Genomic DNA, 25,030 nt, shown 5'->3' with positions numbered 1-25,030 from the left:
ATTGCTGAGGCTCTATCAAATGTGTGGCAGAGATTTGTCTAGGTTCAAGAAAATCAATATGAAGTTTGATTTCACAAATTCAGTGATGCCCTTTCAAATAAGTCTTGTGTACATTTTGGGGGAGGAAAAATGTTTGCGGTTCTAGAACTTTGAAAAATTAATTAAAATGCATGTTTTCATGTTCTGCAAATTGATCTGAGCTGTTTTCATTGACACAGTAGCAAAAAAAAAAAAAAAAAAAAGGCATTTTTCTTTCATTCATACTTCCTCATCTGTGCACAGAACTTTGATCAGTGTGCCCCGTAGTACAGTCCAGGTCGTTTTCCTGAATTTCAAAAGGGAGACCCGTGGGCAGATGAGTCTTGCTCCTTCTAAGTGTCCTTATATTCTTTGGACATTTCTGGATGCTCCTCCCCAGCTTCCCTGGTCCTGCATCTGTAGTGGGGTCGGGGGGCACTTTCCCCACCAACTCCCCAGCCTGAAATCCCCGCATTTACTTTATCCCCTCCTGATCCACTGCCAGAGCACACAGTGCAGGAATATAAAAGGCAACTCAGAGCACCCCTTGAGACCAGGCTGAGTTGGACTTCCTGAAGCGGCTCCCTGGCTTGGCTTCCTACCCTTGCCCGCACGCCCCTTCCCTCCTTCTCCGTCTCATCTAAGGGCACCTCCTAAATCAATTACCAGCTTGTGAATCTTCATCTCAGAGTCTTCCCCAGGAAACCTTATCCTCCCTGTAAGATGATGTTGTGGGAACTAGGGGAGAGGAGCACACGCCAAGTCCTTACAGCGCTTGGCCACAGAATATTTGCTCAAAAATGTGAACTCTTACGGTTTGCACACCAGTGTTTTGGACACCAGGAAAGTGAGTGGTGCCAAGCCACGTTTGGAACATTACGGATCCATTCTGTTGGGCAAGGGACATTTGAATAAAACGTAAACATTTGAATAAAGCGGAAACATTTGAATAAAACTGAAAGAGCATGTGTGAAAGTCCATCTTTCTACACCTGCGGCCTCATCCCTGGCTAACTATGCAAATGCCAGCAAAGGATCAGGGTGCAGCCAGCAGCACTGGCATTTGTGGGGAAAGAGAGCACATCCATGCTTTTCCTTTTTTTATTTTTGAAAGGTTGGTAAGTCTCTTTCTCTAAGAGTTGGAAATTTCCGATGTCTGGCTATTTACTGTAACGATTACGTATTTTTAAAGAAATCTCTCAGTGTCAGGTATAGAAGGTGAAGGGCTATCTTGGCGATGGTGACAGCAGGGTTCAAGCGTGTTAGGAGGGGGAAGGCACAGAGACAGAAGCCACAGTGCTCTCTCTGCCATCTATTAGGTGGTAATGAGACTAGGAGGGAGGGAGAGTTTTTACATTCGAGAGAGAATTTGTCTGGGTCTTCTGAGACAGTTTGAACAATGCATAGAATTTATACTGGCAGGTCACTTTTTTTTGAGATTTCATATGCATAAGAACAAAATTAGAAAGTAACCTTCAATGCGTGTGTACAAGCTCACAAGGGAATTTTTCCTTCCAGCTTTAATAAGATATAGTTGAAAAAATACAAATTATATGTATTTGGCTGAGTGTGGAGGCTCACGCCTCTAGTACTCAGGCAGAGGTGGGAGGATCTCTTGAGCTCAGGAGTTTGAGACCAGTCTGAGCAAAAGTGAGGCCTCTTTTCTACTAAAAATATAAGAAATTAGCTAGGTATTGTGACAAGCACCTGTAGTCCCAGCTACTTGGGAGGTTGAGCCAGGAGGATTGCTTGAACCCAAGAGTTTGAGGCTGCTGTGAGCTAGGCTGAGCCCATGGCACACTAGCCTGGTCAACAGAGTAAGACTCTGTCTCAAAAAATACATTATATATATTTATGGTATATAACATGACATTTTGATAGCTGAATACATTGTGAAATTAGATCAAGCCAGCAGATTTTTTTTTTAGGCAGAAAACTAGAGTTGGACTATTCAAGAAAGAAAGACTTTCTTTCTTTCTTTCTCTCTTTTTTTTTGAGACAAAGCCTTACTCTTCTGACCAGGCTAGAGTATGATGCCCTCTGTAGACTGCTGCATCACAGCTCACAGCAACCTCAAATTCTTGGGCTCAAGGGATTCTCTTGCCTCAGCCTTCCAAGTAGCCAGGACTACAGGCACCCACCACAACATCTGGCCATTTTTTTGTTGCAGCTGTTATTGTTGTTTAGCTGACCTGGGCTAGGTTCAAACCTGCCAGCCTCAGTGTATGTGGCTGGCACCATAACCACTGTGCTACGGGCACCGAGATGATTCAGGGGGCTCTTAAAAAATCATCTTGCCCTCCTGCCTTTTCTGAGATGACACTGAACACCAAAGCCGGATGGAGCGGAATAACTCATTATAATAGCTGACAACTTACATGATCAGGAAAGCCTCTTTGAAGTCTCTCAGGTGACAGGAACACACCTAATTTCTCTTCTGCTGGTCAGAGGATAGCCAGGCTGTGGGCTGGCTCAGAGCCTTTTGGATTCTGTGACTCTTGAATTCTGTCAAGTCCTACTTAGCCTTAGTGCTGGGGTAGGGAAGAATTTGCATCACTGAGTTCAACGGCCCAACACACATCCATCACCTCAGAAGGCCTGATTCAGTACATCTGGAGTGGGACCTGGAATCTCTTTTTTGGATCTGGACCCCAGGTCATGTACAAGTAGGGTGACTGCAGGATGGAGGAGTGGGCATTGACTATTGGTTCTATCACCTGTAGAATGGGAGAGGACAATGTGGTAGATGCCATCAACGGGACACTAGGCAGCCCCTGGAAGCAATGGACAGGGCACACATACAGTAAAATGGGTAGATTTCCATGACAGTGTGGAGTAGGAAAAGCAGATTGCAGCATGGAATTTGTTCTGAGACACCATTTGTGCAAAGATTGCACTCATGAGACAACACTGTATTAAGAAATACCCATGTGTTTAAAGACAGCTGGAACACACCTACACTGGAAATCCACATCACTATGATGGCCGATGGAAACAGTGAGCAGTGGGTGAGGTGCTTCACGTCGGCTACTGCTGTTCATAATACTTTCATATCTATGGATGGTTTCTACCCAAGAGTCATCTGTTCATAAATTATTTCCATATTTCATAAAGTCTGTAAACATCTGATGAGCATTTTAACTCAGTAAAAATCCATGCATCTACATAGCTTAAGTAAAAAAATGCAATTTAGAGGCATTGTCAGCACAGGGTGGAGGGTGGGAATTTTCAAATACAGCCAATGGGAATGACACTGCGTCTACAGAAGCTCTGCTCTTACAGGGCACCAGTGATGCCGCACCAGTGTCGTTACTTCTCAGTCTAAACCTTTCAAGTTGCATAGACCTCTTGCTTCTTAAGTGGAAATTCAAGAGAAAAAAAAGTCTTTACCATAAACTGAATTAAGCTGTGAGATATGTGGCAATCTCATAAATTAGCACTCTGAAAGAAAGAGTACTTAAGTCAGCTCGTGGCTTTGCTCAGGCGCCCTTCTCCTGCCTTCCTTCTTTCCCTGCCTCCTCCTCCCTCCCTCCTTCCTTCCTTCCTAATTGCCTTTACTCTTTTTTTTGTTATGCTCTTTATTGATTACTTACACACACATATAAAACAAATGCATTCTCCCTGGTTAACTTTTACCTTTGCAACTTTTATGCACTCATCAGTTTTCCAGAAAAGAGAAATTGTGGCCACTTGTGCACCAGTCTCCACCTAGGAAATATGTCTCTATCCATATTTATATATCTATATCTCAATTCAAGAAATACCTAATTCAAGGGCAAATCTTCAGCTTGCAGATAGGCATTCATTTCAGAAATGCTGCACTCCCCACACAACTTCCACAAGGAAGATTCACTTTGCTTTTGCCCGTGACCAGCAGAATTCATTCTACTTAGCCCTTCTCAGGGTGATGAAAAACGGCTTTTCAACAGCTGAGAACTACCATGTAATGGAAGCAAGTGTGATTAAAAAAAAAAAAAAAGTCTTAGAAATGTTGACTTTTGAGGGTTCACAATGAAAATGTTTGAGTTCCCTCTAGAGCAGTAGGATTTGTGGTCCTCAAAATGCCAATACAGGGGTGTTGAAATCATTGCTGATTTGCAAGGCATCACCCTAGGAGAAAATTAGCCCAGGACTTTCAGCAGAAGCCTCCACTGGTATGCCCACTAAAGGGTGCCACGAATGGGAACACCTCCCTTTAAAAGGTGGCACGGTGCTGGAAATCTCCTTGTCTTCCTTTCACAGCTCTTTCCCACAGTGATCAATTCCTTCCTGTGGGAGTTATAGTTACCTGCCACTCACAATAGTTCCCCTATGAAATCTGAAGATGACTCTTCCTCCTTGTGAGGTTGGGTAAACATTACACTATACGGAGTCCTGAAATTGTTCAAGTTTTTCCCAAACGCTTTCTCAGACCTTCTTCTGAAGAAAAGACTTGTGCATGAGCCCACCAACTCTGACCTTTCACTTAATAGCTGGCAGAATTGTCCAAACCCAGATTATAATAAATCCATTGGGACAGAGTAGTCCATTTCCCAAGGCAGCGGCATGTCTAGTGATGTAGTGTATTAGTCAAAAGCAAGGAGCCAGACACTCCATTTACATGACAGAACTGGAATATCTGCTGCATTCAAGCTGCTTTGTTACTGGAGCACACGCAGACCCACATGACCCAGCATCAAAAAGCTGTTAAACTGCACACAGGACCCCATGGACGTCCTTAAAACAAACCGGGAGGCATTTTGTAGCTAAACAATTTTATTGGCTTTTCTTTTTGTGAAATAAAAAACACACAAGAAACCACCATGGTTAAAGGCCATAATCAGCATCAACCAAATGAACCGGCCACTTGGTTATAGCAGCTGACAACACCACCAGTGGATATTATTGCTTATACCCCAAGTTCGTTTACATGTCCATGACATTTTGGCAAGATTACAATCAAATGGGAGCTTTGGTTGTAGAACAATTCAACTATGACTACTCATTGAAAACTCAACCTCTACTGTTTTATAGATGATAGGATACATGCCAAGTCTTCCTGAGTCTTGACATTTACCCTTTCATTCTGTCTCCTTTCTCCTTTCAGTAATGATTTACAACCCTATCGAACAAAGAAAAACTGAAGGTGGATGCATTTACAGCTGTTCCTATGCCACTGCCTCCTCGATTGTCATGAGAGGGTGATGCATTTCTGGGCCTCTTCAAAGCTCTGGTATCTAGCGTGTTTCCACTGCTGGTAATAAACACAGCCATCTGTAATCTAGATAGATTTTTTTCAAATGCATATGGCTGTCAACATTGGGGTTTGGACTCAACTATCTTTCTTCCATCTTTTCTGAAAAGCTAAACAAACAACAAAAAGTAAAAAGAAGAAACAGCCCTTAGCATCAGTAGGTTGACCTTCCAACAGAATGAGCCCCATCCCCTGCCACACAACAACCCGTGACAGGTGTGGATGGAGTCGTGGCCTGAAAGTGCTCCGTGCGTGCCTGCACGGTCACATTTTACTTTACGGAGAAGCAATGACTGACAGCCTCACCAGAACTCCCCTGCTCTACACTATTTTAAAACTGAAAATGAAGGGTCAGAACTAACTCACGATAGCACCATTTCCTAGACTCTTGGAATTAGATTCCTTTCTGTGCTGGAGAATGCAGGGACCCGGCCTCCAGCTTTGTGCTTTCACAGGCCCTGCTGAATTTCAGCAGGAGTGGGTGGTCTGCCTTGGCCTACTTCTGCAGCGACACAAAATTTTCCCTGGGAAGAGTTAAAAATAGGGGTCTTACAAAGTGAAGTTGGCCACAGGTGAGAGACCTGAGGAAGCTTCGTTTCTGGTGGTGAGATGTGACAAGCCTGTAGATGGCGGGACGGAGTCCGGAGACTCTTGCCCATCTCAATTCAAGTCAGTGGAGAACTGCATGCAGAGGCATGGCAAGGTCAAGGATACTGAGAGACACAAACCCTAACACAGCAATCCAAACGCCGATGCACTAATGGTATCGTATGTATTCAGGTCCACCAGTGAGTTTGCCCTGGTAATGCTGGGATTGAATAAGCCCTTTCGGTGATTATAAAGATTATCCTCTTGGATCTAGACATTTAAACAATAGAATATTTGATATCACTATATTTTACATGGCACATATAACCATATAATTATAGCACTTACATGGCAGATATTGTAAATAACACATTCTTGGAGGTGATTTGGTAACTATACCCATGTTACTTAGCAGAACAAAGATGAAACACTCTCCAACTCGCACTTGGGGGATTTAAGTCCCAATCCTTTCCTTGGCAACAAAAGGATAACCCTCTAGTTATGTAATAATGCTTGGTGGTCATGTGGGCAAAAGGGAATCACAGGGCGACTTTGTGGTCAATTTGTGGCCTGTAAAATAAAGTAATACATAGTATTTTCATTTCAACAAAATACAAGAGACCATATAAAAATATTTTCCAATTTGGAATCAGAAACATGAAAGCTGGATTTTTTTTTCTTTGTATAAAAAGAAACAAAATAACAGACTGAAGTTTATTAAGCCTCCTAACAAAAAAAAATATATATACATATTAGGTTAAGGAATGCAGTGAGAGTCAGCTTCCCTTTTTGTCCAGGCTCATGGATGGTGAGCTTGTGCTTTGATCCTAACAAAGATAAATGCACAACAGTGGAGGAAGGTCAGTGCCTGAAACCTGAACTACATCATATCTCTAAGAAGAAGACTAATTTTACAGTAGTGCTTTTAAAAGTGGTGTTATCAGATTACTGATTTTTTCCCCCCTCTTCCTCTTCAGGCGACTGCTGGAGATGAATTCCAAAAGCACCACTTTCGTCTCGAGTGATGTTTTTTTAGTGCAATATCTTCTTTTTCTCGTTCCCTTTTCACACGCTGGTAGTGGTCTTCCTCCTTCAGGTACCACACAGGAGGCCAGCGGTGCCGCTCAAAGTATTCCTGGTTGTCTGGGGAAGGAAAGACGCAGAGGATAATACCTGCTGTCACTACCTGTTTCCACGTGCAAGGCTTGGAGCTTCACACTGCTCAAGGAGCCTCTCGACACCTCCATGGATTGTGATTACACAAGGTGACACTAAAGAGTTTTTTCTCTTTTTTTTGAGATAGAGTCTCACTATGTTGCCCTGGGTAGAGTGCCCCGGTATGTCATCATAGCTCACAGCAACCTCAAACTCTTGGGCTCAAGCGATCCTCCTGCCTTAGCCTCCTGAGTAGCTGGAATTAAAAGCACCCACCACAACAGCCAGCTAGTTTTTCTATTTTTAGGAGAGACTGGGTCTCACTATTGATCAGGTTGGTCTCAAACTGCTGAACTCAGGTAATCCACCACCTCTGCCTCCCAGTGTGACTAGAGGATTCTTTTCTTCCTTTTAAACTTGAGTGTCACCTGGCCAGTAACACTCAAGTTTTAAGAGGAAGAAAGAATCTCTTGCCTCTCTAGTTACGCAATTGGGCACAGAGAACCTGGGCCCTGGGCCACTTGCCTTCTGAGGCTGAGTCTGCTGCTCTGTCTGCTCCCTAGACAAGGGGGTCCTACTAGCATAGCCCACTCTGCACCCACTCTGCACCTCAGGAGTTCACCCACCTGAGTCTCCAGGTGTGAAGGTCTCCAAAGAGAATCTGCAGCCTACAATTCCTGGTATCATATCCCATGACTCTGTGACTGCCAGCCAGTCTCAAGGAATTGTCCATGAGCTGCTGGCTGCCCGTGTTCCCTCCCAGGGACACGGAAGGTGAATGCTTCACCCAGGGCGGGGAGAGAACTGGATGCATGGGGTGAGCTGGGGGGTGGTGGTTGTGTTCTTCCCATAGTCTCACCTGCAGACTTTGATTTGATTTCCTTGCGGAACTTGGAACAAACACTGTTGTAGTTGGTGCAGATGTGGTGCAGGCACCAGGCGGCCAACTGGTGGGCGTTGTGAAACTGCAGAAAAGTAACCAGAAAGGGGTGGGTCACACTGAATTTTCTAAAGTGTGGCTACAAAGAAATTGTAAGCCATTATAGGGGTGAAAAGAAATTCAGGCCTGGTATAATTAATTTAGTAGATCTCTTGTTTTGAACTCACTGTTTTGACTGGGCACATCTCGGAGCCCAGCCAATGTAGTGTTGGGTACACCCCTCCCTTTCCCACTGTGAGAGGTGCACCCAAAATACTCGCTATATCAGATCACCAGTTTAAAGTATGCCTTGCTCTCTCGCCCTCCCCCGTCACCATCACCTGGCCCTCTAGTAATAAATGACTGTGGCCTCTGGAAGGCCCCAGCCAACAGCAGACAGCAGCGATGTCATCTCTGTTTAAAGAAGCTTTGGCAACAGAATACTTCGTGTCACATGTCAGAGCTCAGCTTGCTGGGGCCAAAGATCCGAAAGAGGAGACTGCAGCATGTGTGACCGTGCTATACCTGTCCTTTGGTTACATAAGAAGAGCAGCAGTCTGGACAGGGTGGGAGGGATCCAAATGCTCCGCCCTTCCTTTCTGAGCACTGCCCGGGAAGGTGGCAGCTGAGGTCACCATAACCAAAGAAGACCTAAGGCTCAACAATCAGTAGTCAACTCCCTGCTCCCACCCAGGTCTGGCAGGCTCTCCCCACCCCTCACCTGCCTGCCTGCGCTCATCTCAGACATCCCTCCCTTTACCTATTGCTCTTGATATTTCTCTGGTCAAGTGAAACCCTGGAACCTACCTCGTGGCTCCTCTGCGGCCGTATCTCTGTTGAGAGGCCAAGGAAAAGCCAAAGACTCAGAGGCCAACCGAAAAGCCAAAGACTCAGGAAACCACTCGAGAGACTCTGAGAATCGCAACCTCGAATGTCAGAGACGGTTCTAATAGGTGCTTCTTCTAACTTCTTTTTGTTCTTTCTTCTCCTCCCCCCCCCCCTTTTTTTTCTTTTAAGACCGTGTCACACTCTGTTGCCTGGGCTAGCATGTGCAGTGGTGACAGCACAGCTTACTGCAACCTCAAACTCCTGGGCTCAAGTGATTCTCCACCTTAGTTTCCTGAGTAGCTGGGACTACCGGTGCCTGCCATCATGCCCAGATCTTTTTTTTTTTTTGTATAGAGGTGTCTTGCTGTGGTACTCAGGTTGATCCAATTCTTGGCCTCAAGTGATCCTGCCACCTTGGCCTCCCAAAGTACCATGATTACAGCCATCGCACCAGCCTCAGCTCCTCTGGATGTTAGATTTCCCTCTGAATTCTGGGGCAGTGGTATGCCAGCTTGGCCTGTACTAGCTCGAGAGAGCCAACTGTGACTCCCTCTTCTGAGTTCAGTGACTTCATGTTTTACAATTGGCTGTGGTGGGAGGATCTGCATCACGGAAATTGGAAAATGCAACAGATAAGGGTCCCACCTGTCCCCAGGCTGACCGTTACACACTTGTCAGCACATCACTGGGTTAGGGTCTAGCAAATGAGCTAAGACATGTGAGCCTCTATCCTAAACTCTTCCTGCCGAGGGTTGCTGGGGATTAGCAGTACCATAATTGTACTATTTTCCTGCAGAGTGTCTGTGTGGTGGAGTGGGGGGCACACAGGGTAAGACACACAGAGCAAATAAACAGACAAGCTGCAAATCCCCAGCCCTGTGTGAGATTCTGGGTCCTCCCATTTGCTCCAAGGAGAAGTACTTAACTGGAGGAGCATCAGTCATAAACTGTCCCCCAGGCCTGTTTCTAGAGACTCCAAGTTCCACGTGTGGACAGCCAGTTTTGATGGGGGCTTGCTGATTTCACTGCAAAACGTGTCTGTTCTCAGAACCTCTAATTGGATTTTAATAATTCTGTGTTTGTGTCTGTTTCTCTCACTGGCTTAGGATTATCCCAAGGCCAGAGAACCAATTCTCATATGTACATGTCCTCTGCCTGGAGTGGGGCCAGGCACTTGTGGAGAAAGTAACAAATATTTGTTGAAGGTTAAGTCAGAACGTATAGGTTCCTGTGAAGTTCTAGTCTACCTCTCCCGCCTTTTGAACCTGAGCTCTTTCCACAGTTGGAAGGTCCCAAGCACTACCTGCTGTGTGTCACCTCCTCTCCCTTGATGGAGAAATACTGATTTAAACTACCTGGACTAAGACTCAGTAAGCCACTTCTCTAACTTGGAGAGGGAACAGAACAGCAAGGCCAGCCTGAAGACAAGACTGAAGAACTGATTCTTAGTTCCCGCAGGGCATCAACTCATTGTTAATCAGTCTAGGCCAGGGACTAGATAATTCCACCAACGTGCCCACATCATAAGAGGGTTTCCATTCTTTGGTACTCTTTCTCGAATGTTCTCTCCCTCTTGATTCTCAAAATAATACGTAAGATGGGAGGGTGTGATGTGCCTTCCCCATTTTTTTATGGATGAGGAAATTGAGGCAGAGTGTGGCTCTGTGCTTTGAAGAAGTTATTCAGTGATGGAGCTGAAACTGCATCCTGGACCTTCTCTGGAGGAACAGTGCAAGTGTGCACTGGGATTACGGAATTACAATCTCAATACTCACAATTACTGACTTTAGAAAACTCCAGAAGAGCTGCAGTGAGATGGCCTTTAACAGAGAGGCATTACAGGGCTTCATGGAATTCTAGAAACTGTTCCTGGCCAAATACATGTCCAAGAATTCACAGAAGGAGAGACAAAACCTCCCCCTCTCATGTCCTCCGTGTGAAGCTGGTGCCTTAGGGGACAATGGGATTGGTGTGGGGGAAGGGTCCTTGTTGTTTTTTCAAATGAAGCCCAGCAGGCTGAACAGTGCCCGAAATGTAAAACTCTCAGATCTTGGTAGACACAGGGGGCCTCTGTGACTCAGTGGTGACATCTTTATTTAGACAGATGCAACAGTGGAATGTTTTATCAGCATTAAATGAACTGGTTGAACACACTACAAAGGTGAAAAGCAAACTGTTACGAACCTGGGCCAATTCCAGATAAGAGAGCACTTCCCCATCGATGCCCACGCCACTCATCGCGGCCTTGGTCAGCTCCTGAACGGCGTGCTGCTCTGGGGAGGAGAGAGGGGACAGGAGGGAGTTAAACCACACCCTGGAAGCCAGGTATCTGGCCTGGAGGGGTTGCTCTGGAACTGCTTCGGATGGAGGAAACACGGAACACAGCTCTGGGCCGCCAGGCACACTGCATCCAGGGTTCTGACCACCTCTCAGGATTCAGAGTCCTGGTCTCCAGCCACCGTGTTGACATCTCTGGGGAGTCTTGTTTGTGCTTCTGAAATAGCCAGAATCCTCCCAACCTGCACTGTGCTGTCCAGGTCGGGAGCCACTGGCCACATGAGACTACTTACACTTAAATGAATTACAATTAAATCAAATTAAAGGCTTAGGTCCTCAGTCATGGGCTCTATGATAGTGGAAAGCAGATGTACAGCATTTCCATCCCTGCACAAAATTCTGCCAGACAGTGTGACTCTGGACAGTGTAGCACCTTCCTAGAAGCCTCTAGATTCTGGATACGCTTCTGTTTGACAGTTTCTCCACTCACATTGCTCCAATTCTCAATAACCTCTGACAGTGGGGGGGGATTGAGTGACAGAGGAATAAGTCTATTTAGGGCAGTGGTTCTCAACCTGTAGGGCGGGACCCCTTTGTAACAATGAAAATACATCCTGCATATCAGATACTGACATTATAATTCATAACAGTAGCAAAATTACAGTTATGAAGTAGCAACAAAAATAATTTTATGATTGGGGGTCACCATAACACGAGGAATGGTATTAAAAGGTTGTGGCGTTAGGAGGCATCAGGAAGGTTGAGAACCACTGATTTAGGTGGTTAGGTGACTCCATGTGTCTATATCAACAGCTGCAGATGGGTGGTGTCTTGTTCAGCCTCTTGGATGCTAAAGACTGGGGAGACCCTCAGTCAGAAGTAACCAAAAACCAGTGGGGAGAGCCAATTCTGTCGGAATGCTCAAGCTGGAGGCTTCCAAGCTGAATTTAAATTGTGGTCTGAGGCTGAGCTGTCTCTTGCCTCCGTGTGGGCTGCCACCTGCCTCTGGGATAGACATGTGTGGGTACAGTCTCCGCTCAGCATTTTTAACTTTCTGATGTTGATGTCATCTCCAGCACTGCATTTTTTTTTTCTAATTCAGTATATTGTCCAGATCAAGCTTACTTTCTGCTCTGGTTCCAATGTGCCTGGTAGTCAGTGTGTCCAATCCGGTCAGTATGGTCTCTGAAACTGAATACTGGGCTTTGTAATTTTAAGTAACTGCAACATTCTTGACACTCATTTAGCGCTGGCTTGCAAAGCGTGGTCACCCCAGAAACTGACTTTTAAACATCGTGTTCTAAACGCTCTACGCCAGACAGTACACAACACGAATCATTAAAGGAATCATTTTAGGAAGATGGATATCAAATAATCATAATAGGAATAACAGCATTTAATAAGGAAACTATAAGTAGAATTCTGGAGTTCACATGAGAGGCTTTATTTGGGTCAATTAAAAAAAAAAACAACAAAACCTTTCATGGAGAAATTAATGCCATTGTTTTCATTGCCAGACTTAATATTTAAGCAAAAATGGTACTACTCTGAAATTGATCACAAACCTTTTTTGACGGATTTGGCTCCACATTACTTTTTTTTTTTTTTTTTTTTTTTGCAGTTTTTGGCTGGGGCTGGGTTTGAACCCGCCACCTCTGGCATGTGGGACTGGCGCCCTACCCCTTTGAGCCACAGGTGCCACCCTCCCCATTACTTTTGATAATTAAAAAAACAAACCAACAAATTTGTCCTGAAAGGGCAAATATTATAAAGCCTATGGCTAAGTAAAAGGGATTGGAACTCATATTTCTAAAAACAGCAGTTTTGCACTGTAGCCTCCTAGAGGTAGTCTTTAAAAAGCCATACATGCACTTGATCTATGGCTTCAGATACATTGGTTAAAAGTTACAAAAAAAAAAAAAAAAAAACTAATAGGGATTTTCTTTCCTTCTATCTAATCAGAAAAAAAGTAGGAAAGAGAGGACTTTGATTCCCAGGTGGCTGTGTGTAATAGACACCTGGGGGACAGAGACATCAGTCTTTTTTGTAAAGACATTGCCAGCAAGTCAAGTGCAGACAGGACGGGTTGGTTTATTCCTATGTTCATCGCCATTCATCAATTATTCAACAGTTATTTATTGAGAACCTAATATGCTCAGGTACTTTTCTACGGACAGGAGAAAGGCCAGTGACTAAAACAGGTGCTTTCTGTCTCTGCTTTCAGGGTTAATAGGAATCAACTAAATACAGCAATAAAAACCCAGGCTGCGAATTAACACACCTTTGGTAAATGAAATGGAAGGTTTAAATTCAAGAAAACGGTATTATATCTAAGTGAATATATTTTATCTAGACTTGTTTCAGCTTACCAACTGAACAAATCTAAAAATGACACATAACATTTTGTGAAGTTAAGCCAAGTCTCCCTTTTTTCTCTTTCTCCCAAAATGAACCTGACAATGTCAGAACATTTTCTAAAATAGCTTCAAGAAAACCACTTACATAATGCTTACTACGCGCCAGACACTGTTCTAAGGATTTATATATATTTGAGCTCATTTAATCTTCATAACAACTCTATGGTACAATAATAATATCCCCATTTAAAAGGGAGAGAAGGCTGAGACAGAGCTAAGGTTAAGTAAGTAAAGGACAAAGTCCCCTCATCAGTACAAGGTGGAGCTGGGATTTAAACCGAGACAATCTGGCTCTGTTGTCTATGTTCTTAACTCCTGCGTCTACTGCCTCTTTCTTAAAGATGTGTCTGTGCACATCTTAGGGGGATAATACTGAAAGGATAGTTTTATTCCTAATTCCAGGGAGCACAAATGATCCAGCAAGCACAGAGCGTCTGCCTCAAGGGCAGGGGTCACGAATTACTCATCTTCACGTGTGCATCACCTAACAGAGCCTACCACAAAGGCCGGCTTAGGAAATACTTGTGGAATGGAATTGGGCTCTCTGACACCATTTGATCTGTTCATATTGTCCTGCATGAGACAGTACCATTTGGGGAGAGAAAAAATAAATGTTTATTCCCCGGAAATCTTATTTTTATTTAAATGTGATTTTGATAAATACTGACAGTCGGATACTGTACAGCCCGGAGTCATCAGCCTTACCTGCAAGTGCAACCAAGTGTGGCAGGCAAAATCTGTTTGCCAAGGCAATCAATTCCAGTGGGTCCAGGTCCAAATTAGGCGACAACTGCTTGGTATAGAGATAATCCAATACTGCTTGCATTGATATCTTGTTTATGTTCGGGAGGTATACCTGAAATGTTATACAAAAAGCTCAGTTCTGCTGAAGAAAGCCGGGAGTGGGCACATTTTCAGTGTATGCTGCTTATAAATATATCCCAACTGTGTGGTTCTATATTGATGAGTCTCGGACACCTGCTTTGAGGCTGTGCATAGAAGTCATTCAGTATTTATGGCTTTCAACACAACCGTTTGATTTGTAGATGACAAAAGAGTGGAGCCGCCTGACAAAGCCTGATTTGGAATTTTTTAAATGGCTATTTGGACATATAAATCAGACAAATGGGCTAGAAATGTATGATGACATTAGGGGCCTTCCTTGCCAAGCACCTTATAATGCTCTATTGTGGGGAAAGAAATCTCCTAGCAACGTGACAGGTAGGGAGGGAGAGCTGCAGACCACGCTGTTACTGACAAACGATAGACCTCAGCTCTCTATGATGTCAAAACGGGTTGAGCAACCGCCCTAGCTGCTGCAGTGACCTGCCACAGTGACTGGCTTGATTTCGGTGTTCTATCAGTATAGGCTAGCACGATATATACACTACGTTATTTTGTCCTCCATCCACAGAAATTTAGAACTACTGGCAGATTATTAGGTACCAGTAGATTCAAGGATCCAAAGGAACCCTTGCCTGGGACATCTGGGGGAATATGATTATGGTGAACCGTGCCCACAGCATTTAGCATTCCCCAGCCTCCATCCTGAGTACCTGTAGTTGTTGTCTATCTAAAAGCACACTAGAGTTTGCCAGGGAGCCAGGGACTGCCTGGGAGGAGGAGCTCTGGATGGTGGGCATGAATCATGGAATGTAAGCTGCATAGCAGCTACTCTTTATTTGAGGTCTCTAACTCACTCCACAAGATGGGCCCCAGAGTATTACAGAATGGTACTGCTTGTGTTTACTGTTAGAATGCAGATGATTACAAAATTATCATTCAATAAAGGAGGCATGCACCAGGCACCGAGCTAAGCTTTCCACATGCATCATCTAACTTGATCCTGGTATCTGCCACTGGAGGGAGAGACTATTACCTTTTACAGACAAGGAACTTGATGTTCAGGGAGGTTAATTAGGTCTGTGTCCAAGGTCACAGAGCTAGTCAGCAGTGACTGGTATATAAACACAGGAAGGGCCAGGGTGGCGGCTATACCTGTAATTCTAGCCCTCTGGGAAGCCAAGGCAGAAGGACTGCTTGAGTGCAGGAGTTTGAGACCGGCCTGAGCAAGAGAGAGACCCAGTCTCGAAAAAACCCAAACAAGCCAACCTCTCCCCGCCAAAAAAATCAAGACACCAGGGACTGTTATGCTGAAATCTATGTTCAGAATTGCTGTGCAGTATTGAAAACTCTTAATGCCAAGGAAGGAAAGGTTTGGGCTACAGAACAACAAAGCACCATATTTTACTAGCACAGTTTTTAAAAATTGGACTTCTAATTCAAAAGGGTAACAGTTATAACTTCTTAATTCTGGTACTCAATAAAAATAAACTTCTATGCAGCATATAAAGCAATGCATCTATATATTATAAATGGCATAACTATGTATTTACATGATTATATTTAAATATCATATGATTACATCTCAATATTATAAATGGTATATCTCTATATTTACATGATTATATTTAAATATCATATGATTACATCTCTATATCATAATTACTGCATTCCCCTCTCTCTACACACACACACACACACACACACACACAGACTCACTTGTATACAGTCATCCCTCCATATCTACCGGTTACACATCTGTGGATTCAACCAATCACAGATCAAAAATATTTGGAAAAAAATTGGATCATTGGGTCTGTACTGAATATGTACAGATTTTTTTTTTGGTCATTATTCCCTAAAAAATACAGTGTAACAACTACATACATAGCATCTGCAATGTATTAGGTATTAAAAGTAATCTATAGATGATTTTAAAGCATATGGGAGGATGTGTGTGAGTTATTTGCAAAACCAATGCCATTTTATACAAGAAACTTGAGCATCTGTGGCTTTTGGTATCCAAGAGGGGTCCTGGAACCACTTTCTCATAGATACCAAGGGACGACTAAGTGTGTGTATATGTGTGTGTGAGATACACACACACACACATATATATAATCCATACAATACCCAAGTTTGCATTAATGTATACAGCTATCATTTAATAAAAAAAAATCCATACAATAACTCCATACTCTATAGGAGGCTCATGGCTTATGCATTCTAGTGGTGTGGCTCCAAAATTGTTTAAGTTATAGCAACCTTCTCTGTGACTCTCCAGTGTAGCCTCCAGCTGCCTCCGAGAGGGAGCATCCTTTGATAGAAGTAAGCCCATCCCTTAATGCAACATAGGGAGGGGCCAAGAACAACTCCCAAAGATATCCAGAAGCTTGCTCTTCCCCCACCCTCAGACACAGTTGGTGAACACAACAATCACGAGTCCATGAATCAGTCACAGGGTCATTACCATCACTGATCCGACAAGCATGAGCTTTTCAACTTTCTACCACTACCTTCTATAATAGACAGAACTTGATGAGTAGAAATTATTACTGATACCATTTAAAATAAAGCAGCTGTGGTACATGCTGGGTTAGCTGTGATATTCAGATGTTAAAATGTTAGTCTTCCCTTCAACCAGCTGTATCTATACAGGAATAATTACCTGCTATTCAAGCGACTCTGACACTGTTATGTTTGTGTTATGCTGACATACGTATGTGCCTATAGGTACTTGCATTTATCTTATACCATGTGCAAATGAATTTATTAACAGATACACACTCATTTCTGTGCGTATGAATACATGGTAAAATTTCATTGCTTTCGGATGATGTTTGGATTAGTACAATTTTCTAGATAACTGAAAATTAATTAAGTGGTGAAACAAATTTGAACCATTTTGATAGTGAAAGTACCCACATTTTACGAAGTGCTAAGTGCTATAAACGTTAGTAATTGTTGCTATAAGAAATCCCAGTGCTTCTGGCAATCTCTTCTGCTCTGTCAGAGATAGGGATGTTGCTGTTTCTGCAAACACCACCATCAAGGACTGAGCAAGAGTCTGGGGCAGGCCCAGGGATATATCAATAAAATGCTGTGTGACGTTTGATAAATCACTCAGCCTCTCCCACCTTCATTTTCTCCATCTTTTGTATGGGACACGTTTGGAATAGGGGCTATCTAAAGATTTTTCTTCCTCATAGAGATTCTGGGTTTTGAAGAGCTTCAGAATGTCTTACCATTTTTTGGCAAGAGTGTGTTCTAAGTCATTTCTTGAAGAAAAAAAAAAGCCTGCTAGAAAGACAAATAGTGAAATTGACATCCTAAATTTTTAAAAAATGCTGACTTCTGGCAGCAGATGACTGAGCCGAGGGAACAGCCCTGCCCCAATACTCCCAATGTCCTCAAAGTGTTCTGACATTTGTAATCACCCCTGAGCTGCTGTTTCCTTTTCACTGAACGTTTTTTTGATGTGATGGCTCATTTTGGCAAATAATGTTAGGGACCCTTATAAATAACTGTCCAATAAGAAAAACAAAAACACTTTGAGAATATAAATTTTTTTCCTCACGGATGATCTTCTTTAAAAAAGGCTATGATTTCAACAATTATAATTAATTGTATGGCCACAGGGAGAACTTTTGTGACACTTAAATATACACATATATATATATATATATATATAAATGAAGATACAGAAGAAATGGAATAAAAAAATTTGCATCTTAACTGCTGGATATAGCTTTAAAAACAAGAGTAATGAAAGAGAATGTAATGCTACCTTAAACAATGTCCCACATTTCAGTTTAGTTGGTTTAAAAATTGTAATTGTGAAGATTAGCTCAGTCTATCAGGCTTGTAATTAGAGATGGTCTTACAGAGAATGAGAGCGTATTCTAGATCCAAAGCATTGCTTACTATAACCCGGGCATGCATTTTTAATGAATCACTTGCTGAGTACCTCTGGGGAGAGAATTATGCTTACTGCTACATTAAAAGCTATGAGAAAAAATATAAGTAAAATACAATATCTTCTTGAATATTAAATGACAAAGAAGTTACAGTAAGAATCAACGGACATGAGCATATTTTGTTCTTTTTTGAATATGCACTGAAAAAAAGGCTGAATTTCATGGGCGAGTCCGATTTTCAGATCTTCCTGAGACAATTAAAGGCGGCCTAGAAAGGCAAATTCCAAGCATGAACATGAACCTAGGTCAAGTATTTAACCGACTGCCTCATCCTTACACCTATAACTCCCTCTATCATAGTTTCCTTTTTTAGAAAGGGAACCGGGAGCTGTTTAACTCAGGCTTTGGGGGGCGGGGAGAACAGACTTTTGACCCCTTAGGGAAAGAATTTAATAAGAATCCTCTAGAATAACAATCGCTATTATTTATTGAGCATTTCTCTGTGCTCGGCATCAAATTCGATGCTTTACACATGTACTTTCATAAGCCTTCTCTGCCCTTTGAAGAAGGTTCTCTTGTCTCCATTCAATAAATTTTATAGAGAGGGTCAGTCACTTGCCCAAGGTCAGGCAAAGACTTGAGTTCATGACCACTCTACTGTGGTCTACATGGGAAATAAAGAGAAGGGACAGCAAAGGGTGGAATGTCAGCAGCTCGTGGCAGTCTTAATATACCGGCTAAAGGAATTTGGTAGAGACCTTCAGCTGCTTGGTGCCATGGTCTTTGTCTCTTGGGCTGGTGTGAATACATACATTACCTACCCAACAGCCTCGGGTGCATTCTGAGCCGTGAGGGACCTAGTCTCTCCAGGAGGGTGTGCAAACAGGTGGCTGCCTCCCCGAGAGGCTAGGAAACGATCATACGATCATACGCATGTGCATTCACATTCACTGCCAAGTTTTTGTTTTGGTCACCTCTACTGCACATGTTAATCTGGAGACGATTACAGTCCATTCTGGGAAGGGATAAAGAGGATTAGCATCTGTGAGGTCAGCTCTGACAGTGTCCCTTTGTGCCTGGGTTCCTGACCTCGATCAACTTCCCCCTGCTCAGCTAATAGCAGGCCCTCTGCCACACAGTCAGCACCGCACTGCAGCTAAGCTGGGGCCCCCAGGAAGCCAGCCTTCAGCCCTCTCTCCAGAGATCACTGAAGTTGGCAAAACCCCAGCTGGATGAGGTTTTACAAATCAGTGGCTACCCCCAATTTTTCTTGAAGTAAGAGGGAAAGAATACTATCACCATCAACAACCATCAAAATGAGACCAGTGGCAGGGACCTTTTAATGGTTACGAGACTCTGTGCCAGTATTGAATCTTATGCCTCATATCACCACTATGGGGAATTATTGTGTTTTCCAGATGGGGAGACTGGAGGTCAGAAAGGTTAAGTCACTTTCCCAAAGCCACGCAGCTTGTAAGAGGAGGAGTAGTGACTTCAGCCCTATAGCCACTTAACTGGGTGAGGCCTCCCCTAAGCTGCGGGTCGGTCTTCTTAGTAACAACAGCTCCAAGACACATTTGACCTCACAGGAGAGATTTTGATTAGTTACAGGTGAGGACCTCTTGGTGCATAAAGGCTGGTAAACAACAGAAGAAGTCACAGGGATAATATTCTAATGTCTTTTCCCCAAGAGCCCCCAAGAGCCCTAAACTGGTTGGTTTTTAGGAGCAGTTGCAGTTTGTTCTGGAAGCAAGAGAGCGCCCTAGTGACCTTTTCCACCCCAGCTATCCCCAGCTTGTGATTCTAGGATTCTGTTTCCCTACTTGGGGATGCGAATGTGAGCTCCTGGGTCACAATGGGAGTGCTCCGGTTTCCCGTGTGAGCGCCCCTTTTGAAAAGTTAGCTATTGTGTTCTGTATTTCTTTTAGAAGTTTGGAGAGATGTTGGGATAAGCAAAACAAGCCCCTTAGGGCAATAAACTTCCAGGGGTGTCCCCATAGTTTTTTAAAAAAAGATGTTAAAAAATACTTGTGAACCTCAACAAAACTGCCCACTCACTCCTAAGGTTAGAAATGCCTGCGTGGATTCCCCCCTCTTTCAACAGAGTTTGTGAAAAGATAAAGAGGTAGGCTCCCCCCCGCCCCCATTCATTGCAGCACTATCCACAATAGACAAAACCAAAAACAACTGAAGTTGTTTAGTAGTTACTGATAATGTATGTTTCAAAATAGCTAAAAGAGAGGATTTTAAATGTCTTCATTATAAAGAAATGGTCAATATTTCAGGTGATGAATAAGCTCACGCGCTTGATTCGTTCATTTCACAATGTATACGTGTATCAAAACATCACCCCATAAATAGGTAATTGTTATTCATCAGTTAAAAACAAAACAGAAAGATAAAGATACAGCATCTCCAAGATAGTGTTTGCTTTGTTCTGAGAATACTCCTCTACTGGAGACAGAACCAGTGGCTGACCAGTGAGCCTGCCACTTCCGCTGGACCGAAGTGCATCTGGGGGCACGTTCAGACTGTAATCATTTGCCCTGTTACTGTCTCCCTAAAGTCAATGAACTCTCACATCCCCTCATCATGGGCGGAGTGGTCAGGGCAGAGTCCCAGAGTGCCGTGGCGCATGTGACCTCACAGGCAATCTCGTGAGTCCCTCGTCTTGCAGATGAGGAGACTGAGGCATAAGGATGTGGCTTCTTAAGGTCTCCTGTCTGGTTAGAGGTGACTGAGCCCAAGACTTAAGTGACTGAAGAGCTCTTTCCACTTTCCTGACTACAGGAAGAGAAGCTCTGCTCCTCTGATACATGATCTTGATACTACCTGGCTGGTGCCATCTGTCTTCATGGATGACAGCGGTCAGGAGGAGGGCTATGCTGCACGAGATGCACACAGGGGCTCCCACATGGGTGACCAGTGAGCAGCAGCTCCTCACAGATGCAGAACTGAGAAAAGGGTGACCTCGCACATAAGCACTGCTTCTAAGAACTATTTCACCGAAGCCGTCATTTGGTTAATTAAACACTTCATACACACACGCATGCACGCACACTCTCACAGAGCTAGGACGAGGCTTTCCGGAAGGCACTTACCTCACTGTTGGCACTTTCCACAAATGAGCCCCCAAACATGGCGGCCATCCATTCGCAGCTACAGATTAGCAGGGGCTTGTGGGCACTGATGGCTCCATCGTCCAATTTAAATGTCACATCTGTCAAAGGATCAAGGGGACAGAACTGTGAGCCAGCTTCACCAAGACCTTCAACTATGGCTTATTTCAGGACACTCCAAAGTGTCCATCAACCTCGCCTCTTACTCTCTCCTTGATGTCTTTACTCCTTGATGTCAATCCTCATCTTTGGCACACCCAACTCCCAAATTAAGGAGCAAGCCTTTATGATTCCACCACACAAATTCTCTGAACCAGAAAGTAACAGAAAGGAGGAGTATTTTCTCCTCCTTCTTATCAAGAAAAATTTAAACATATGCAACCGTGGAAATAAGTACAACGGTAACTCATTTATCTGTTGTTAACCTTGTGCTATGTCTCCTTTAGCTGTATGTGTATTTTTATATATTTTTATATATGTGTACAGACTTCTAATAGACAGCATGGCCCTTCACTCCTTTTCACTCCTACTTTATCATGAATTCTCTAAAAATAAGAACATTTACCTAAATAACCATAGCATTTATTATACTGAAGAAAGTAAAAACCAATTCCCTACCATCATCTACGATATAGTTTGTGTTCGAATTTCTCCAATTATCCCGAAGTTGGAGTTCATAGATTTTTTTTTTAAGTCTCTAACTGAGGCTCCAAACTTGCACTTGGTTATTACGTGTCTGTAGTAACAAGAGGGTGATTTAACTGACTTGATTTAAAGTCCCTTGTTTAATTTACAGTAGTTTCTAACATATTCTTTTCATTAACTGTCAGCTTCTGTACCATGATGGCCAGGGCTTGGAGTAAGTATCACTCAAAAGCTTTGGGATTCATGAACAGATTCAGTGGCCACTTACTAAGTGTGTAGTCCCATGGCAGGGATTATAAAAGGTAGAAACCAAAATAGAGTCATCCATATAAACAGAAGTCAGGAAGTCAACGTACAATGAAATACATACCCACACATGCACATACCCACCCAGAGGACAATTTCAGAGCAAAAATAGTCCAAGTGTATAGAGCAGTACTAGCATGGGTCAGGAATCCGCACTGGACACAGGCCACCAGTGCCCTTAGCAGCTATGGAAGGGCATTCTGGGTACACACAGCGAAGTTACCAAAGGCAAAGGAGGGGCAAGAAAACTAGAGAAGGGCAGGACATGGGCAGAGAAGGAGAAGGGCTGGAAATAGATGAGACACCTTGTGGGAGTGTGGAGGGCCACCAAACTGCCTTGAAGACATCAGTGGGCTCAGGACCTGGGGTCACTTATTTTCCTCATGGGTAAGAGCTGAAGGGCCAGTGGATTAGAGAACTGGTCGGAGAACAGATCCAGCAGGTGAAGTGTAGGCAACAAGCCCTCTGGAGATTGGCTCAGACATGCTGCGTCTATTCTTTGGAAGCAGCATATGATGGTTTAGGGCATAGGTTTTGGGAGCCAAAGAAGCTTGGGTTCGACTACTGGCACTACTATTTCTTTTTTTTTAATTTTTTTTTTATTAAATGATAGCTGTATACATTAATGCAAACATGGGGTACAGTGTAGTGTTTTCATATACAACTTGAAATACTTTCATCAAGCTGGTTAACATAGACTTCATGTCATTTGCTTAGTCATTGTGTCAAAACATTTATATTCTAGTTCTAGAAAAGTTCCCTTGTACCCTTGTTAGACAGACCATATCGGTGATCTTTCCAGTCACCCTCCCGGCACTACTATTTCTTACCTATTATTTCTTACCACTGGCAAGTTACTTAAGCTCTCTGTTCCTGGGTTTTCCCATCTGGAAAATGGAGTTAATAATATTTAACCCTAAAGTCTGACGAGAACGAAACCAGTTAATACCTGCAGCTCAGAAAGGTGCATAGGAAGACATCAGCACTCACAATGTTAGCCATGGTTATCCTTTCCCTGCTTGCATTTGGCTAATGTTAAATAAAACCAGTGGAAGTTATGGATGGCTCTGACCCACGGCCCACTCACCCGAGAACGTGCCCTTGCTGAGACACTCTTTGATCCGATTGGCCTTCCGCACGTGAAAGGCTTTCGTAATCTCCTGGTTCATGAAGGCTTCCTTGTTCATGATGTTTTCCACCATCATCCTCAGATCGAACATCTCTAGGACCTCTGCGATCTGGGCCAGGCCCACCAAGTCCTTTTCCTTCTCATCCAGTTGCCCCGTGTAAAGAAACCGGAGCAGAGTCCGGAAAGGGCCTGGCTGGACAGAGGAGTCCATCCTGACCACAGTCACAGGGCCTGCGCGCTTCGAAATGGGATTGACTTGCATTTCCTTGTGCATGCCGACAAAACCCTTACTCCAGCCTGACAGAGTCTGCGTCTCGGGAGCCAAGCCCTCAGCTTCCAGCCCCACCGTCTCCGGTGGGGTCCGGCTGGAGGACTCCCACTGCTCAGCCTGCGGGGTCCTGGGGGGGCCGTCCTCCCCTCTCTCGTCTGAGTCAACACTCACTGTCCGCCCCTGGAAATCCCTACCCTGCTTCTCATTCTCACAAGCTCCTTCACCCCAACTTGGGGATTCTTCACATTCCATTAGAAACAGATCATAAAATTTGGAAGAAGAGGTAGCGAGGTAAATTCGATGTGCAAAGATGTGCTCCCGGTCCTGAAGGACGAACAGGACGTCGGCGCACAGAGGATTGTCCAGTAAACAGGCAGCTTCATTCGTCCCTGTGGAAGGACACGCTGGAATTTTGATGACCGGTGGGGGGGCTTTTGGAGGTAGGAAGGGTGCCTGAAGTAAAGGTTTCTGGACTTTCTTTAAGTGGGATTTCCAGAACTGCAGGTGGCGGCGGGAAATCAGCGCTGCCCGGATCGCATTGTCAAACACGTCCTTGATTCCAAACTGGTCAAACACACTTGTTTCATAGTAAGGGATGCCAAGTTCCTTCGCAACCTCTCGGCCTTTTTCTGGGGGCAAAATATCCCCTCTCTTTATGGGCCTGAAATAGAATATATACAACATTATAACCAGCCTTATTTTAGGAAAAAAATGGTAACCAGGACCGTCGAAGCATCTAATCGAAGTATACGTTTCAAATCCTATTTAGGCTTTTACTTAAGCCTTTTGAAAAATCTACTAGTGGGTGGTGCTTGTAGCTCAAAGGAGTGGGCGCCGACCCCATTTGCCGGAGGTGGCTGGTTCAAACCCAGCCCTGGCCAAAAACTAAAAAAAAAAAAAGAAAAAATCTACTACAACTCTCAAGTCTTTTTCAAAAGTGAAGGAATTATGTTTCAAATATTTCAGATTCAGTGCAGTTATTTTATATATAATTTGTGAAACCCGTAAATACTCCATACTTTTATATTACTGTAAATGGTATTGTATTTTACATTTTCCAATTATTCATTTCTTAGTGTATAAAAATATATTTTTGTGCACTGACCTTTTATCCTGTGGTTGCGCTAAATCAGTATATTAGTTTTGGTGGCTTTTTTGTGGATTCTGTAGGACTTTTTCATTTATACATAACCATGACACATGCAAATAGGGACAATTTTACTTCTTCAAAAAAGAACACGTGGCTCACCGCCTATAGCTCAACCGGCTAAGGCTCCAGCCACGTACACCTAAGGTGGCGGGTTCGAATCCCCAGCCCAGACCCGCCAAACAACAATGACGGCTGCAACCAAAAAATAGCCGGGCG

General features: G+C 43.7%; 1 protein-coding gene across 8 annotated transcripts in view; it reads right to left on the bottom strand.

The window, feature by feature from the left end:
* Window positions 1–4,754: 4,754 nt before the first annotated feature.
* RHOBTB1 (Rho related BTB domain containing 1) overlaps window positions 4,755–25,030 on the bottom strand; it is a 125,051-nt gene continuing 104,775 nt past the window's right edge. For all 8 annotated transcript variants that reach the window (XM_023509532.1, XM_023509531.1, XM_023509534.1 and 5 more), the window contains 6 exons: window positions 23,352–24,325; window positions 21,296–21,414; window positions 14,140–14,290; window positions 10,925–11,013; window positions 7,853–7,958; window positions 4,755–6,981 (listed from right to left, as the gene is read on the bottom strand). In XM_023509532.1, the coding sequence (XP_023365300.1) occupies window positions 6,812–6,981; window positions 7,853–7,958; window positions 10,925–11,013; window positions 14,140–14,290; window positions 21,296–21,414; window positions 23,352–24,325 (1,609 nt within the window). In that variant the 3' untranslated portion in view covers window positions 4,755–6,811. The remainder of the gene's footprint in view (window positions 6,982–7,852; window positions 7,959–10,924; window positions 11,014–14,139; window positions 14,291–21,295; window positions 21,415–23,351; window positions 24,326–25,030) is intronic.

Source organism: Otolemur garnettii, unplaced genomic scaffold (genome assembly GCF_000181295.1).
Source record: "Otolemur garnettii isolate 467f Iridium unplaced genomic scaffold, OtoGar3 scaffold00008, whole genome shotgun sequence".
In the NCBI taxonomy this organism is placed as follows: Eukaryota; Metazoa; Chordata; class Mammalia; order Primates; family Galagidae; genus Otolemur; species Otolemur garnettii.
Note: the sequence above shows the minus strand (reverse complement) of the source record. Positions and strands in the feature narration are given on the sequence as shown.